This window comes from Eubalaena glacialis, chromosome 3, assembly GCF_028564815.1.
Source record: "Eubalaena glacialis isolate mEubGla1 chromosome 3, mEubGla1.1.hap2.+ XY, whole genome shotgun sequence".
NCBI lineage: Eukaryota > Metazoa > Chordata > Mammalia > Artiodactyla > Balaenidae > Eubalaena > Eubalaena glacialis.
In genome coordinates this window covers 28,967,156-28,985,649 of record NC_083718.1, presented here as the reverse complement: position 1 = coordinate 28,985,649, position 18,494 = coordinate 28,967,156, and the positions used below count along the sequence as shown (strand labels likewise).

At 36.1% G+C, this 18,494-nt stretch overlaps 1 protein-coding gene across 9 annotated transcripts in view; it reads left to right on the top strand.

Moving 5' to 3' along the window:
• The window catches only part of SDCCAG8 (SHH signaling and ciliogenesis regulator SDCCAG8), a 273,722-nt gene that overhangs the window by 163,313 nt on the left and 91,915 nt on the right, over positions 1 to 18,494 (top strand). For all 9 annotated transcript variants that reach the window (XM_061187382.1, XM_061187380.1, XM_061187385.1 and 6 more), the window contains one exon: positions 17,616 to 17,743. In XM_061187382.1, coding sequence (XP_061043365.1) covers positions 17,616 to 17,743 — 128 coding nt within the window. The remainder of the gene's footprint in view (positions 1 to 17,615; positions 17,744 to 18,494) is intronic.

The following is an 18,494-nucleotide window of genomic DNA, read 5'->3' as shown; positions in this document are numbered from 1 at the left end:
CTGAAAAATTTCTCTGACAAAGTCTTTTTTAATAAATTACATTTAATCAGTCCAAACCTAAGATTCAAATTTTAAATTGTGTGTTTTTAGACTCATTTTATTAATAAAACCTGTTTTCAATTATGTGGCAGTGAAAAAATGTTTAATTATCTTTTCTAAAAATAATATAGAAAAGTTTACAGACTTGATTAGTTTTACTTCATAAAAGCACATGCAGTAAGATTAAATCTTGGGGTAATTCTTCCGAATTATAAAAGCAACATTGTGAACAAAGTGCCTTTTAGCTTTACATTTGTAACAGTGCTTTGGTTAAAATATATTTTCTCCTAAAAAGTGATCTTCCTTTTTCTTATAAGAAATTTGAGTCGAGTCATTGCTTTGCCTTTTTCCTAAAGAATATAGTTGTCTAAAATAGTGGTGAATAATTCAACATAAAGTAATTTCATGTTCAATTTATGAAGGTAGGGCAAGTACTTGATAGCTGTAGATGACACAGAGTAAATTTAATTGAGAGTATCGTTTTCCCCTAATTCCTATGAGTTTATTTCTTTCACAAAACTGGCCTATTGATACAACTGCATTTCTTTAGATAGATGATGTGTTTGTTTGGCAACATATATCTGAGTATTATTTAAGCAGAATTGTTTATTTTTTAAATGATGGAATTTAAAATATACATGAATTGATTTGTATATCATGGGTTAAGGTTTTCAAAGCACTAGTGGAGCTGTGTGTTAATATATAGCTTATAATTGAAGTGGTACATATTTGTACATTTTAAGCATTTCAGTGTAAAATTTCTTAATTGGAATACTCTTTCCCTTGGCTAATTCATTAGTGAAAATATTTATTCCTCAAGTTAATGCTATATAGTATGAAGCAATTTTTACATAGTGTAAACTTGTTTATGATATTTTGATTTCACTTTAAAACTTTTATTTTGCTTCTTATACATAGTTCATACTTGATATAATAAGAAGTGCAGACACACATGAAGGGAATACATATCAGCTGTCTGGTTTTACAAATGATCATTAAAACACTATGTCTTACTACTTTGACTCCAAATTATTGTCTTCCCGAACCCAAAAGTAATTTTCACAAGTACATTACACAACAGAACTTCATCTTCTGCTGGTTAGCGGTAGAGGATTTAAATCCATACCGACAGTTCATTTGACAATGACCTTGAGGGGCTTTGCTTCTTGAAGAAGAAAGCAGAAGCTTGCGGTAAACAAAGTTCACTTCTGACAGATGGATTGAATGACAGAAAGGTTGCGAGTGCCAGAATAGCCCTGGCAGAGGAGGAAATGTTCAGTGGAATCCAACAGGAGAGGAGGTGTGAACAGGTGCAGGGTTGCTGACGGAAGGGGAACCAGATGGAAGGAGCCAGAGCCAGTTTATTTAAAGGAAAAGGCAGAAAACATTGAAAGGCTGTGCGATCAGTGGCTAAAAGTGTTCATAGAGGAAGGTAAAAATTCACAAAGCAAAACTGCACAGTGGGGTAGCTAACACTTAGCATAATGGTAGTAATTTGTGAGTTTAGTTTGGAAGTTGCAATTGAAATACATTCATCTTGGCTCTTGACACCATCAAGTATAGATATTTGAAAGTTGTTTATTTTTTTTAAGTTTCTAAGCTTTTTTTATCCATCCATTAATTTAATTTTCTCCAGCCAGAAGCTCCGTTATGATAATACTAAAATTGTGTCGTCAGCTAGGAAAAGAAAAAAAATTTAAAGTGAAGATTAACATTCCATTCAAATTTATCTTGTGATGCCTCAGTTTTGTTCACATATGGGAAGCAAATGCACGCACTGTTGGGTGACATCTGTAATATCTAAGAAATTTGCAATGTTAAAATAGATGCCGTTGGTTGCTTTTGTTGTTTTAAGTCTCTGTTCATTTTTTGAAGTCCGGTTTGATTGTTTCAGTTGGAATAATGCTCTCTGAAATATATGTTTACCTGCCATGATCTTCAGGTTAATTTCTCTTGCTGAGATTGCCCTGATTTTCATTGACTTTCAGTGACCTGCCTTTAGGCAGACACCTGCAAATTTAGTATCATTTACAATAGGAACAGTTTACAGCGGGGCTAAGAAGGGTAGGACTTTTAAAACATTTTCTTAGACCTATGAATATGAAACCTTCTCTCTGCAAACTAAAGACATCTTGCTAATCATCTGTCTGGTCACATCATGCATGCCATTTATGTGGGCCCTTGTCTTCCACTCTTGTCCTTGAGAAGTTCCTATGTTACATTACTGATAAAAAGATGCCAATAGAGGAGGAACTGTTATTAAGCAATCACTAGAAAAAACAATGAAAATGCACAATTATTTTGGGATTCTAAAGATACAATAATTTATTCACAAGAGTTTCTGCATTCTTCTCACAAAGATTAAATACTCAGAGTAAATTCAATGAGCACCGTATTCACATTCCCCATCTCAGAGCAGCCTAGATCAAATAGATTACATTCGATTAGGGCAGGGTGCCTTGGGACATTCTGATTTTAGAGAAAATGTCTATGATCCATGGCATGCTTTTGTCTGTAAAGAGGAGAACTGAAATTTAATTAGCAGTTATAGAAGATGTTTATTTACGCTTATATTGTTTGTAGAGATCAACACTTTTGGTCACTTTAAAGACTGGATGAGGCTACATACAACTATACATTTGAAGGGAAAATAGTTATGTCTTCTAATAAAAGGAAATTGATAACCTGATTTTTAAAAATCAGCTCTAAAACATGCTTTTTTTCCCCCAACTCGTCAAGACGTTTTCATCTAATAGATATTCTTATTAATCTAAAATTTTACATAAAATTGATTAGAACATACTTGCTTTCACTGTAATATACTGATTTTGCCATCTCTTCTATCATAGTTACTAAACACCTTTTTATAGTAATGTTCATAGCATGGTGCTGCTGTATAAAATAATACCATGAAACTCACTTGAATTATGAGATTCAAATTGAAAGGTAGTGAACAGAAACTGCAAAAATTAGTGTCATCATCTGATACTCATACTGCAAATTAAATTGCAAGCTCTTTATAGGTAAAACTAATAGCTTTCCAGAAATATGTAAACTTAGTTTTACCCAGCATAGTGTCTTACATCATAGGGGTCTTGAACTTTTTTTGAATGAAGGGATAAGGGTTGATTGCTGTTAAAGAGGCATTCATTCAACATTTATTGAGTGCATGTTCTATTCCAGCTGTAGAGGGAACATTTAGGCACTGTAAAATTTTTAAATGAAGAGAGCATGATTCTTCTTTATAGTTATCCTACAACCTAGTGGACAAGGCTTATGTAACTACATACTTTTTGTGTGTGTGTGTGTGTCTGTGTGTAAAATCTAGAAAACAGTGTATTTAGATTTATAAACTGTCCTGAACTGAAGATCATCTTAAATGAATGAATTAATGAAACTCCCATGTAGGCCAATACTCATTATAATATGTGAGAACTGAGATGCAGAGAAGTTTAGTGACGTGCCCAAGGTCAACAGTCATTTAGTGGAAGTTAACCTAGAATCACCATCTCCTTGCTCCTGGTCTAGTGCTTTTCCCTGCATTCCACATACTACTCCTTTGTACTCATTGATAATATGACTAATCTGAATAATCACATTAAAATCTTTCTGTAGAAATCTCACACAACCTGTTGCTGAAGGGGAAAATAATTTTCTTTTTGGACTCGGGCACATGGTTATTGGTTCTTGAAACAAAAAAGCAAAGAGGTTTAGCTTACAAACAAAAATTACTGCTTCTTGGAACACTCCTCCTGGGGGTGGTGGTAAATATAGCTCCCTGGACACACTGCTTACTCCATGATGAGCACATTACTCACATGAACTCAATCTCCATGCAACCCTTCCAGGTGGATGCTGCCATGAGCCCCATTTTACAGATAAGAAAACCGAGGTGTCTGCAGATTAATACCTTGACCAAGGTCACAGCACCACCAAGTGGTGAAGTTGGGATTCAAGCCTAGGCAGTTAGGCTCCAGAATAAGGTTTTATCCATTGTACTATCTGCCTCTGATGGTGGTGGGTGAATATTTTCCAAAATATTCCTTTTGGAAAGTCGAATTAAATAGGGTTCTTGACAGTAGGGCTTCTCAGAGATTTTAATATGCTAACACACAGTATGACTTTCTTTAGAAAGAAATTTAGTTTTCAGTATTTCAGTCAAATTTTTATGACTTAGGGAAACTTTTCTGTTAAATCTCTACATATCTCCCAAGAATCAGGTTTTGGGGAATACACAAAATAATTTAAATTATTTTGTGGTAGGACAACTGAGAATTATCACGTGGGAATTATTTGTTTTCCTATCTCATCTGTGCCTCTGGAACTTCAGTCTCTGCCCCCACCTCCCACTTTACTTTCATTCACAAAGAGAGCAGGGAGGTAAGTAACTTTCACTTTAGGTGTAATCAGTGCTCTGAAATGGAAGTGAGAGAGGGGGAACATCTTTGACCGTTACTTGAACAATTAGCTGTGCCAGAGTGACAATTGCAGCAAGTTCTTCCATATCCGCTGTTCCAACTTTGCCTTTGTATGTTAACAGTTCTGGAAAGTAAATTTGACAATTAAATAACTTGATGCCAGTCAGCTAATTGAATTTATGTACCTTTCAAAGCTTGACTCTTAGAATAAGATTTTATAGAATAAAACATTATGGGTACTTTTGGGTATAAATTATTTTAAACAATCTTCTGCTAGGGATTATTGGCACAGATTTAAAGTATGGGACCCTAAGTCAAACTCTGCAGTAGATTTCATTCTCCTTCCATTCTTGGCATACTGATATTCCTCCATTCTGTGTGTATCCTTTCCTGTATTCTGAAGAAATGCAGCAACTCATGGGCAGTAAGCTCTAGAAATTAAGAAGTTTAGCACTCATAATGTGTTAATGTTTCTATAAATACACTTGGAGCTGCCTATAATTTATAAATATTTCAAGTGAGATTTTCTATAAAGAACGACTTTGTAATGATAATGATGACTGGAATTGTGATTCTCATGAGGGCTTACTATGTGTGGTCCTGGCTTTCCCACTCATTCTCCTTTCCGGATCCTTGAATTATATTTCTCTCAACAAATAAATTCCACCAATGTTTCTAGAGGTTTGAAACCATTCAGCAGCTTATTTGTATTTCATGAAATGGAGATAATGTTTTGCAATAAGTAAAAACTACAAAGGCAACAGATTAACTCACCAGGCAGTAGGATAGTTTATTAAAAACTGGTTGACAGATTGATTGACTAACTAATACTCTTGATAGACTTTGAAACTGTTAGTTTCTTACTAGAAACAAAGAGTGAATGATATAAGGATGATTGCTGAAGATTCAGGAAAGAAATCTGTGGGAGGGCGGATCGTAGAGAATCTGCTATTTCCCATTTAACAATTATAGAGAGACTATTAAATGATAAATATTTTCCAACTATATGCACATTAACTTATTAGGTGCCTATAATCCATGTATATAACTGGACATTTTTCTATAATTTGCCAGCTTGGCTGTATGGAATATTTTTTTAATATGCTTTATAATTTAATTTTAAATATGAATATGTATTTTGGGAGTTGCTTCAAACCAAATCTGATTTACAAAAAAAAAAAAAGCTTGTATTGCTTACATTTGTATAATATGGTGACTACTTCAGCTTTAGCTTTTCTTAGTTTTCTATTAGAATTCTTTGTTTCTCCTTTTCAAGTAATGGTGACTGGCTGATGCAAATGAGAAGTTTATCAAGATAAGAAAATGTTATTTTAATAGTTTTGGCCTTTTTATAAGAATTATGAGATTTTATATCTTCGTGAGACATTTAGAGTTAGCAGTGTTTGGCAACATGGTTATTTTGATTTATGGAACATCAAGATTAAAAATGATGCTCTGCTTTAGGGAAGGAGAAAAGGAGTTATGCTCAAATCAGCACTGTCCAGTAGAAATATGGGAGCCACAAAATGCAAACCACATATTCAATTTAAAATTTCCAGATAACCATATTTTTAAAAAAACAAGTGAAATTAATTTTAACAACATAGTATACTTAACCCAATATGTAGAAAATAGTATCTTTTCAACATGTAATCGATATAAATTAATTAGATATATTTTACTTTTTTTTCTAATTCTTCACAGCAGTCCAGACTTGAGGCATGTCTCTCTTCAAACTAGCCACATTTCAAGTACTCAGTAGCCACATGTGGCCAGTGGCTGCCGTACAAGCCACTGTAACCCTAGACCTTTTGTTCCTCAGTTTTCCTGGCTTTCCCACAATGCCCACTGTAGATGCAGTCATAAACCCTAACGTCTATTTCTACAATAATTGGAATCATTCTGTACAAATAAGAAAATCATGTCAGCTTTTTAATTTAAAGCTGGTAGCCAGGACTAACTTTGGTTAATTTTTTTCTGAGGAACTGTCACTTTGAGGGGAGGAGGAGGCTAGAGAAAGCAGCTGAAGAGTTAGCTGTACCAGCAGCAAATTACAATAAGTTCTTCCATATCTTACTGTCCCATGTTTACCTTTACATGTTAAGAGCTATGGAAAGTAAATTTGACAAATAATTAGATGCCAGTCCATTAGTTGAATTTAGGCACCTTTCAAATGATGATCTGGGCTGGAGATTGCTGGTTGCTTTATGTAGACTATCTCACATATTCTAATAATATCATTTTATTAAATGATAAAATAAGCCTTAGGCTGAAGTTCCACTCTGGTGTCACACAACTAGTACATAGTGGAGCCAGGGTTCAAATCTGGACTGTGTGTGTCCAAAGCCCAAGCTCACATCCACTGTGCAATACCACCTCCCCCTATGTAGATTTTATCAGTAAACTGAGGAAATTCTTTATTCTTTCCTCAAGGTGTTTTGTCTTCGAGGTAGTTATATTGATTGTTACACTTTGAGTAGTCATCTTTTAAGAAATAATAATGATAATAATAATGGCACTAATTGATATTTTTGAACACTTACAATGTGTCAGTACTATACTAAGTGTATTTTACATACAATATCATGCTAGTCTTATAAGAAGAGGTACTGTTACTAACCCCATTTCACATTTGAGAAAACTGAGTGATAGGGTAAGTAACTCACTTAGGGTACACAGCTAGTAAGTGGAGGTATGGAGACTCTGATGCCCAGTCTGGCTGACACCCAAGTATGCACCCTTAATCCCTACCTCCTTGTGTACAAAGAATGACCAACCCAGCCCTGCTGGCAGTCAAGTTTATGTACTAAGGGATAAAGGCCAAAAGTATGACATTATTTTTAGACGTAGTTTAGGATTTTAGTTGCTCATGTTCCTTTTCTTAGGGCACAAATTCTGCTGGTTTGGGTAGGCTCAAGACAGGCTGCCTCCTAGAAATGAATTTGAATATAAATAGATTTAGAATAAAGGTAAAAGCAGGTTCTTTGGAATAGAAAGGACAGTTCTGCAGCTATAAGAATGATGAGGATGATGGCTTAGAAATGGCTTGAGGAAGAAGAAAATCCAACAAACACTTTAAGTTCCTGAAGCAGAGGAAACAGTTAAGGATGTAGATAAAAATAGTTACAAGCAAGTGTTAACAAGCCAAATAGAAATAACATTAAATCATGAAATGACTAAAAGGAAAAATGTTTTGATGAGGAAAATGACCTAATTACTGTGACAAGAACAATGATTTTCTTATTTAGAAGAGTGAGAATTATACTGGAGTAAGAATCTGAAAACTTGGCCTCGGGTCAGTTTTTTTCTTCTATAAGCGTAGTATTTTTCAGCCCCAGAGTTTTGTGCAACAATGGAGAGGTTATAGAGATCTTAATCAAGCTTTAAAAATGAACTGTGTTTTTGTTATCAAGCCAAGGTCAGTCAGCAGATCACAATCCTAATTTCTGTGTACAAACATACTGGGTGGTTGACCAAAGGCCATCACGTTAGAACAATGAAAACCCTGCTGTCTTTCTTACAGAACTTCCCTACTTCCTCAGACGTAGACTTCTGGTAAATTCAGCCATTTGACACATAGCCATAAACTGATATATAAATTTAAAAGTACTTTTAAGAAGCAAATAACTATCACAAAGCCCTTGCACTTTTCTGTGTAGGATCAGTGGAACTATTCTAAGCATCAGTTTTATATATTAAAAAAAAATTTGAAACATAACAAAACAAAAAACATGGCAGCAAATCATAGCAAACCAATCAATAAAAAAAAAAAATTATAAGAAGCAGATTAGTGCTTCTGTATGCTTTCTGTTTTGTTAGAATAGCACCTGAGACTTTCCATGCAACAAATCGTATTGAGTGTCTGCTTTTTCCAGTCACTATGGTAGATACCTGAAGATACAACAATGAGCAGTGATTCCCAGGAGCTTCCTAGCAAAGGGAATGCAGCTGCAAGCAGGCATTATGAACCTTGATTATGAAGAGTTTGTTATGTTTGGTGTAGTTTCCTTAAGGAAGCAGAGATGTAATATATTTTAGACATTTCTACTGCAAATGGTCAGATTTGTATGGGTCTAATACCTGGAAAATTCTCTCTCGTGGAATGGCTCATCTCCCAACATTCCAGATAAATGAAGCATTACTCTGTTATGCTTGAGAAATGAGACATTATGACAGGTATTTAATAATTGTAACTCTTGCTATTATAGCATATTTCTGAATAAATTTAATAGCCACAAAGTAATCAACATGTTCCCCATTTAAAAATGGATCCTAGACATTAATTCCAAAACATTTTAATAATAGAATATAAACTCTTTCAGTCAATTGTACTACAATTTGACAGTGATGCAAATCCATTGAGAGGTTACAGAAATGCCATTATAATACATATTGATCCTACTGATATCTAATTTGAAGTTACTCATCAGAAGGATTAATTAATTATTGGGAATATGTAGGTAAACTGATATTTTTCAGAGAGGAAAGGCAAGAGTGGACCCATGTGATTAGTTTACACAGAAAAGTCAGAGATGGAAATATGAATATTTTGACAATATGAAGATGCAAAGGCAAAATCATGGTCTAATTTATTTCATGCAAAAGCATGCTTGTTCTTATTCTTTAGTCTTTAGAATTGGGCCCATGGTATTGTAAAATAGAATATAGGAGGGCCTAACATTCTCCCAGGAACTTTGATCAAGACAAGCGCTTAATGCATCTGAGACCTCTGAGCTACTTAAGAAATTTCAAGGCTGAAAATCCTGAAATGTGCACTTGATGGCTATTCAGTCTCAGTATCTATCTATGATATCTACTATATCTAAGAAACAATTACCAAAATTGCTCTTGCTATTGCTGTAGTAATAAGTGCTCTCCCTGCTTCTAATGTTGTCCCTTCCCCATCTGTTCCCCACACTGCAGCCAGAGTGATCTTTCTAAAGCTCGAGTGTGATCACAACACTCCCCTGCTTAAAACCCTACATTGGCTCCCTATTTCCCTGAGGATGAAGTCCTTAAAAATAGCTTCATGTTCTGGCTCCTGCCTACATCTCCAGTCTCATCTTTCTTCAGTCTCCCCTCCACCAACTGCTCGCTTCTACCCCACAACACATATATTCCACCCTCCACTCGTGCCAAAACTGTTTGCAGTTTTCCAAAGGCACCTGATTCTCTCTCTTTCCTGGGCCTTTGCACCAGTTGTCCACTTCACTTGTAACAATATTCCTCTCTTTCTTTATATGGCTAATTACTACTCATTTTAAGCCTCTAATATTTTAAGCTTCCTGAAATCCTCCCTCACTGTGCCTAGCAACTCCCCAACTCCTGTCCTATCCACTGTATGATAGCAGGAATTTAGCTCCATTTTATTATTTACCTTACTATTTTAGTTGTTTTTTCTTGTCTATTTTCTTCACTAGACCATGAACTCTTCGAGGGGAAGGTCATGGTCTGTATCTTGTATACTGATGCATCCCCACACTTTTGTGCCTGGCACAAATTGGTGTTTAAGTATTTGTTGAATTGGATGAGCAATAGAATTTTACTAAACTCCTCATGTAAGGCAATGCCGTGGAATGGAAAGGACACCAAACTTACTAGTAGCTGTGCGGTGTTGAGCAAATCTCTTAATTCTCTGAGCTTGAGTAACTTCATCTGTCAAACAAGGATATCTGCTCCATCTCCCTGCCTTACAGAATTATTATGAAGAATAAAGAGGTCAATGCATCTGACTGTGCTTTGTAAAATAGAAAGCACAGACACTGGAAGATGATGAGATGGTAAAAGTCTGTGGTTTTTGTCTTAAGTAAATGTGAGTTATTCAGAAGGTGTAATAGAAGCTGGCAATATAGAGTCTAGCACACCTCCTTGGCCTTGAAGGTTAGAGTTTTCAAATTATTTTGGAGATACTATAAGAGAACATTTTTGGAGGGAAAAATATTTTTAGGAAATTTTCTGTGAATTATTTCCTTTCTTTTGTGTTTATTCCTTTGAAAGAAGTTGACCTCCTTTGTTTCTGCTTCCTTTCCTAGAAGTGACTCACGCTCTGATCTGATAACTCAACTTTCAACATTGTACTTAAAATTCTGATATACTTTGCAGGGAAGAAAATAGAAATAATTTCCTCTAGGAAATCTGTATAATGCCATGAAGTTTTTTGCATGCTTGAGGAAGTAGGGATTACTGAATCCTAGCCCTCTTGTATTTTCCTTTCCCTATTTGTTCCATCCCTGTATTTCTACATTTGCTCAAATATGAGAACATAGTCCTTGTTAATAGTAAACAGGTACAGGATTTTGGTTCTTCTCAAACATGGAAGATATCATTCTGTCTACTGATTTTACTTTGTTTTTATTTTGTTGTTATTATCAATAACAATAATAAAACTAAATTAAATTATTGGCCAAAATAGGGATTATTTTATCCCATTCTCTTCTTCTAATCAGTAGGTAGGAGGATCCTTAAACCTGTAAGGATACTTAGTATTTTCTGTCCCTTAATAGTTGTTCATTCATTCATTCACGCGTTCATTCATTCATCAAATATTTGTTGACTGCACAACTGTATTCCACGCACCATTCCAGGCTCTTGGAATAAATTAATGAGCAAAACAAAGGTCTCTATTCTTCAGGCACTTACATTCCAATTAAGATGTGTACGTCTTATCTTTCCTAGGAGTCTGTGATAAGCTTGAGGCAGGAGATGTATTTATGTGCCTTTTAATGTTTTTGCAAAAGTCAATATATTTCTTTAAGGAGGATACAACTAATTGATGGTGTCATTGTAGGAGGAAGTGTTCCAATAACATATGGGACAAATGGGAAAGGAGAAGGAGGACTAGCTTGGGATTGGCTATCAAGATGGATAATATGGGTAGTAAATGACACACACACACACACACACACACACACACACACACATGGATAATTGAAATAAGACTCTTGTTATCCTTTATCTCATTTCTCTGCATCCCTGACAGAGTAAGATATTGAAGCATAGAGATTCATACTATGGACTTTAGATTCAGGTAGGCCTGAATTTCCTGGCTATGTCCCTTAATAACTGGGGGACTTTGAACAAATTGTACACCCTCTCTAGACCTCAGTTTCCTCATTTATAAAGTGAGGATAATAAGAGAACCTACCTCTTAGGGTTGTTTGAGATTAAATAAAAGAATACATGTAAAGAGCTTAGCTTATGCTAAACGTTAGTAAATAATAGGTTACTAAAATTATTAACCCTTAAAGTAGGCTTTTTTCCTGCCCTATTTTCAGGAAGAACCCCTGGATTAAAAGAATTAAGTTACTTGTTCATGATCACATAGGTAACAAGGAGGTAGATACTATACTTGGATCCTCTAGCTCTGTGAGTTTTCTACTGTACCCCATTGCCTCTTTTTTTTATTTTTATTTTTTAATTTATTATTATTATTATTATTTTGGCTGCGTTGGGTCTTCGTTGCTGTGTGTGGGCTTTCTCTAGTTGTGGCGAGCGAGGGCTACTCTTTGTTGCGGTGCGCAGGCTTCTCAATGCAATGGCTTCTCTTGTTGTGGAGCACAGGCTCTAGGCATGCGGGCTTCAGTAGTTGCAGCACGTGGGCTCAGTAGTTGTGGTGCACGGACTTCAGTAGTTGTGGCGCACGGGCTCAGTAGTTGTGGTGCATGGGCTTAGTTGCTCTGTGGCATGTGGGATCTTCCCGGACCAGGGATCGAACCCATGTCCCCTGCATTGGCAGGCAGATTCTTAACCACTGTGCCACCAGGGAAGTCCCTCCATTGCCTCTTAAGATGTGGTTTTCCCAGAACACAAAGAGAATCAAGTGAAAAAATGGTGTGTATGCTTTTAAAAAAAAGCATTAATAGATAGATACTGCTACATATAAAACAGATAAAAACAAGGATTTACTGTATAGCACAGGGAACTATATTCAATATCTTGTAATAACCTACAATGGAAAAGAATCTGAATCACTTGGCTGTACACCTGAACTAACACAATATTGTAAATCAACTATAGTTCAATTTTTAAAAAAGCAAAACAAAAAACTATAAGGAAATATTTAATTCTAGTTACTCATAGATTTGATTTCCATAGTAGATTAGCAACTTAGAAAGCACTTCTGTGTATACTAAGTTTGAGAAAATGAGTATGTTAAAGAATGGATTCCAAGTTTCTCACTGTTGAGGAATAATGTTACACTTAGGGAAAGAGGGAAGACTAGGTTCTATCTATGTTATTGGATTGGAATTACAGACATCAATTTGAATGTGTGTGTATATATTCATATAAAGACGTATAGACAAATATTCATATTTATATTTATATATTCATATGTATATTCATATACTGGCTCTGTCTACTAAGGTGACCTAGAAGCCAAGACTTGTCAGTAGCAATGAGTACCACCTAGTGACAGATCTTGATTTCTAAATACCATTCTCCACCAAAAGGCACAAGAGCTCCTTGAGCAAATGCTGATTCCAAGACTGGTAAAGGACAGTACAAGATGAAACTGGAACATCTTGTAGGAATAGGAAGCCAAGAAGTGCACAAGAATAATAGATAATAATCATATTATTAAAATAGGACCTGGTAGAAGTATTTACAATGAAAATTGGTAAACACTGCAAATGAGGGATACCCCCCCCAAATCAATTATTAAACATTTTCCAGCACACCAATAACATCAACCAAGTGATCAAAGATAATATCACCATTATTGGGACAAGTGGACATCATGTATCTTAACTCACAACAGCACCCCGCACCTCCCTGCTGCTTCTCTCTGTAATTCCATCAAAAATGGCTCTCAGCTAGTAAGTATGTTATAAATGGTCTCATACATTTTGTTACACCAATATGCTACTGTTGCAAAGCTCTCTATATTTTACTTTAAAAAGGAAACACCTTTTAACCAAAAGGGTTGTGTGTCTAATACTTCAGTCACTAGTAAAAAGGTGAATAGAAACATGGCAGACAGGATTGGTGTCTCAAATCACTGGCAACACCACGTCCTTGTCCTCAGGTTAGACTTGAGGCTTTCATCATTTCCGTGCCACACTCACTGGTGAATTTTAGGATCGTCAGAAACTTTCAGTCCTTTAATGTAGTAGTAAAATTTTAAATGTACTTTAAAAAAAATCTCATTAATCATCTTTGCTCGGTGACATGGATTTTTCTAAATAGCAAGATTTAAAATAATAAATGATACGGAAAAGTTGAGGATTAGAAATGTAAAGTTAATTCTTCAATCCCATTTTTTAAATGGGATGGTAAATGACATTTCAGAAAATATAATCAGCCAGCATTATAATCAGAAAAAAGGAGAGACTAAACCTCAATGTATGCTTAGTCTGTGTTTGAGGCCTACCCAGTACTTGTTCCCTCCTTTTAACTCTCAATTGTCATCAAGTAAACATCGACCTGGCCCACACGCCCATGTGTTGCCACAGGTGATGTGGATAACTTGGAGGAAAAGGTGGATATTCCTATTCTAATACATTTTCTCCTTTTTAAAGTCAGCTCTACTGAGGTAAATTTAAATATAATAAAAATCACCAATTTTGAGTTTGCAATTAAGTGTGTTTTGACAAATGTACATAGTTACAGAACCATCATAACCATGATATAGAACATTTCTATCAACCCCAAAGTTCCCTCATGCCCATCCCCTACCTCCAGGTCCTGGAAATACTGACCAGTCACACTATTGTTTACTTTTCTAGAATTTCACATAAATGAAATCATAAAATACGTCTTCGGTACCTGGCTTCTTTAAGCATACTACTGTCTTTGAGATTCACCTAGGTGTCATATGTAACAATAGCTTTTTATTACTATTTTATTACTACTATTTCTAGTATTCTATTTTAAGGCTATACCACGATTTGTTTATCTATTTAGCAGTTAATGGACATTTAGGTTGTTTCCAGGTTTTAGCTATTATGAATACATCTTTCAGCCTTATTTTAATAACAACCAAGAAATTCTTCTTTACTGCCATTGCTTTTATTCCAATTTGTAAAATATGGTAACTATAAGTTTGGTTAAGTGAGATCATCAATATTTTGAGTAAGAACTGAATGAAAACCATTTGGGGAAGCCTGGCCCAGCTATCTTTCACAAGGCTCTCACACCCAGCTGGAATTGACTTCTTATTTTTCTATGCTTTAGTAGTTTTATTCCCTAGTACATTTCTTGTGGTATATTTCACCTTTTAGCTTCTATTTTGGCCATTTTGAATTCCCTATTAGGACAGAGACTGTGCCATATTTATGTATCTTTGTTTGACCTGTGCCTAACAGAGTGTCTTTCAGAGTTATGTTAAATATTAAATGAATTGGTTTGGATTCTTCTCTGATCACTTCCTTGGATAACTAAGTGATTTTTATTAATTCTTTCAACCCATTATTGCATTACCTGTAGAGTGTTATAAAATAAGGTTCCTAAATCAAAATATTTCGAATCCCATCTCTGCCTTTACAGCATTTACAATAACCTTTGAGAAGATTTCTAATTCTTTATGACCCTCCTTTTTTTTTTCCTACTATAATGTGAGAGGATTTGATTAAACAAATTTGAGATTCCTTCTCAGTTCTAAAATGTTAAGGTTTTATAAAAAACCTGCTAAGTCAGAAAGAACCTGCAAGGTGAGAGGGCAACATAGAAGGAAAGGGGTATATAAAGAAGGTAGGAAAGCAAAAATACGTCGTGTTTTTATGTAATTGAAAATAAAATGTGTAGTTTCTTAAACAGAGTAAAAGTTGGGCAAGGAGTCAAGAAACAAAAGTTGATGTGTAACAACATTTGTTGGTAGAGCATTCTTTTAAATTGTTTTAGAAGGAGAACTACAATAAGACAGTAGTTCTTTTCTCTAGTAAATTTAGGAGATCAGTAATTAGGTTCCTCATTCTGAAAATTACTGGTGAGACTGGCAGCCCCTTTGTGTAAGTGAACCATAAGCCCCAGTTTACAAAGGGTAGTCCCAGTTATGACTGTTTGTCTTGGTATAATTACTTATGATTAATTATTAATAATGCCCCTTTTCACTCTCAAATGGGTATTGGCTTTGAACAATGCATTTTTTGGTCACCCGATTACTGGGGATCTCAGAGTCCTAGGTCTCCCGACCTATATCCCCTGCTCTAGCTAGGATTCTGTCTTGGGGATGGTTACTCAGTGAAAGAATCCACAGTGCTCTCTTCAAGCTGACCCCTTCAGCAGGAGCATCTCCATCTGGCAACACCTTTAGAGCCATTCTCTTCCATACACTCTTCTCTCTTTTTTTTCACGTCTGGAAAGTTTTTGCCTCCTCATATAAGACTTGAGCAGATTCTTCAGCTTCACTTAAAGAGTGCAGCCTTCTTTCCCCTATGGCAAGTATATAAGAACATCCGTTCATTAAACATTCACTGCCCACTTCCTGTGTGCCATGTACTGAGCTGGGTTCATGGTATAGAGAGACAAAGATGGCAAAAAGGGACAGACAAGTAAACCAATAACCAAAGTGTGATGAATGCTATCTTAGTAGGATACATACATACACAGCATATACTGATGTCACTGTAGAAAGAACAGTTAATTTAGGAGAGAGGGGAAAGAGAGGAGGGGAATTTTGAGCAGGTCCTAAAGGAGCAGTATACATTGAGCAGGGGTGACGGGTTGGTGGGAGGCAGAGAGGGGTGAGGTGGGCGGGGGAAAAAAACATCCCAGCAAAACGCAGAGACATGTGCAGCTTTCCATGGCCGGAAAATACGTGGTATGACTGGGGAGGCAAAAAGTGGCCTCGACGGACCATCCATGTGTTGCAGTATACCAGTTTGGAACTGAGTGTGAGGCAAGACCTTGGAGCAAGTCCACGGGGTGTTGTTACTAGAAGTACCAGAAGGGACCTTATTTCACATTTAGCGTGGCCCCCTGATTATCCATTTGATTGAGGTGTGGGTGTATTTTCATTCTGGAATTTTATACTACAACATTACCACATGCATTGACCGATTTCAATACAGACTTTCCTTATGTTGCTTTATGATTAGAAGCCAGTGATTTGAAGTTCCACAGCAGTACATAGACTAGTAGTGATAGCTTTATGGAACTGTTTATTTTTAGTTTGGCAAGACAAGACAGTGAATATCTCAATTAGTAAACTAAAGCAGCATGGATGAGAAATGCCCACAAGAAGATTAGGAGTTAGAAATAACTAAGCCAGTTAATTGAAGGAAACTTTCATATCACTTACCCATATTTAGAGAATAAAGAACCAACCTAATGTGTGTATGTGTGTGTGTGTGTGTGTGTGTGTTTATGTGTGTGAGCTCACACACAGTATCATTATTCACAGTGGTGCTAGTGATGAGGTCTTTTGCATTCTTCAGGTTCTAATTGTTTAGGAAGTTTCTCTCTTTAGGATCCACTGTGATTGGATATTGACCCATCCACTGGTTAATATCCAGTCACAGTGGGGTGAGATACATCGTCTTTGACTACAGAAGCTTCTCATCCTGCAATTTCTTTCAGTGTGACCCAAAAGGGATCTTATTATGAAGTGCTGGGAGAAGTTTTTTATTTTCATATTCATATTTATATTCACATTACATGGCCTAATGTGTGAAAATATTTAATGAAAACATGCATGTGGTACTGCAGAATCATTTACTTGCCTCCAGATAGAATCTCCTACGTTATATTTGAGATTCCGTTTTAAGTTTGGGAGGAAAAGCAGAGGTGATCTACAAAACTTAGTTTCAAGAATTTAAGTTTTGGGTGTATTGAGTCATGCTGTTCCTGTAACTTCAGGATCTTTAGGAAATATTGACCATTCAAAAGAAAAAAGATTAATTGGCATACGTAACATTGAGAATGTTATAGAGAATGGTGTTTGTGTTTTGAAGTTACAAAATGGCATTATTCAGTTGTCATGATTTTTTGATTTTTAAAGTTGCTTACTTTAGTCCATTTGGATTTATGGCAAGTATTTAACATTGTATGAAAGGTCCTTTGGATTTTCTGCCTTAAGTAAGGGGGAGTCTGTAGAAAGATTGTTGTCTACCTATGCTTAACCATTTACTACGTATCAGCTCTCTGTGGTCTGTAGGGGAAATGATGGGGATTAGTGCATCTGTAGTTTAAATTTCTGTCTGTCTCCTCTCTGCCTTGTAGACTGGAAAAAGATAGCATTCAGCAGAGCTTTAGCAACGATGCAAAGGCCCAAGCCCTTCAGGCCCAGCAAAGAGAGCAGGAGCTGACACAGAAGATACAGCAAATGGAGGCCCAGCATGACAAAACTGGTAGGTGGTAGGGAAAGATTAGAGCCTGGGCACTTGCTCACAAGCCAGGCCCACGCCTTACTGTGAAATGACATCAGGAACACCTGTAACCTTTGGCTGGCCGAAGGGAGCAGATGCTAACTACACCGGAGATTCCGAATTACATATTAGTTAGCGTTTAAAAGAGAAAATGGAAAGTATTGCCCACTGTCTGTTGATTTCAGAGTGCTGCTCTCACATCTGTTGCACCATCTGGATTATGAGTTTATTTACCTGTGTTCAAGAAACGTAAAGCTGAGAGAGACCACAACAAAGTAGAAAAACAAAGGGCTTGTTTTTGGCTGGGTTTTCAGGCACACATGTTATATAAAGAAAATAGCATCAGAAGCTCTGCGGGAAATGCTCTGAGCTTACAGTTAGAGTCTCCTGAATAGCATTGAACAGTTCCCACAGTACACACATTATAGCTACTCTAAAAGCCTAATGAGTTTGCTTCAGCATCCAAACTGGAGAAAAGCTTTAGCCATTAATCGGTTCTTAATTCACTGTCGCAGCTGGATGTAATTCAGTGGCTCCAAATTGATATGTTCCTTTATTTAATCTTTGCAGCTTCGAACATTTTTAGCATTTGTATGATTTCCCCACCTCCCCCAACCCAGTCTAGAGTGATGTTTAATCCTTTGCATTCTTCAAGTTCTCACAACTGCTGTTAAAATTCACTAATACAAGGCATTGACCACAGCTGGCAGCTTGGCTAAAAATTGCCATCTTT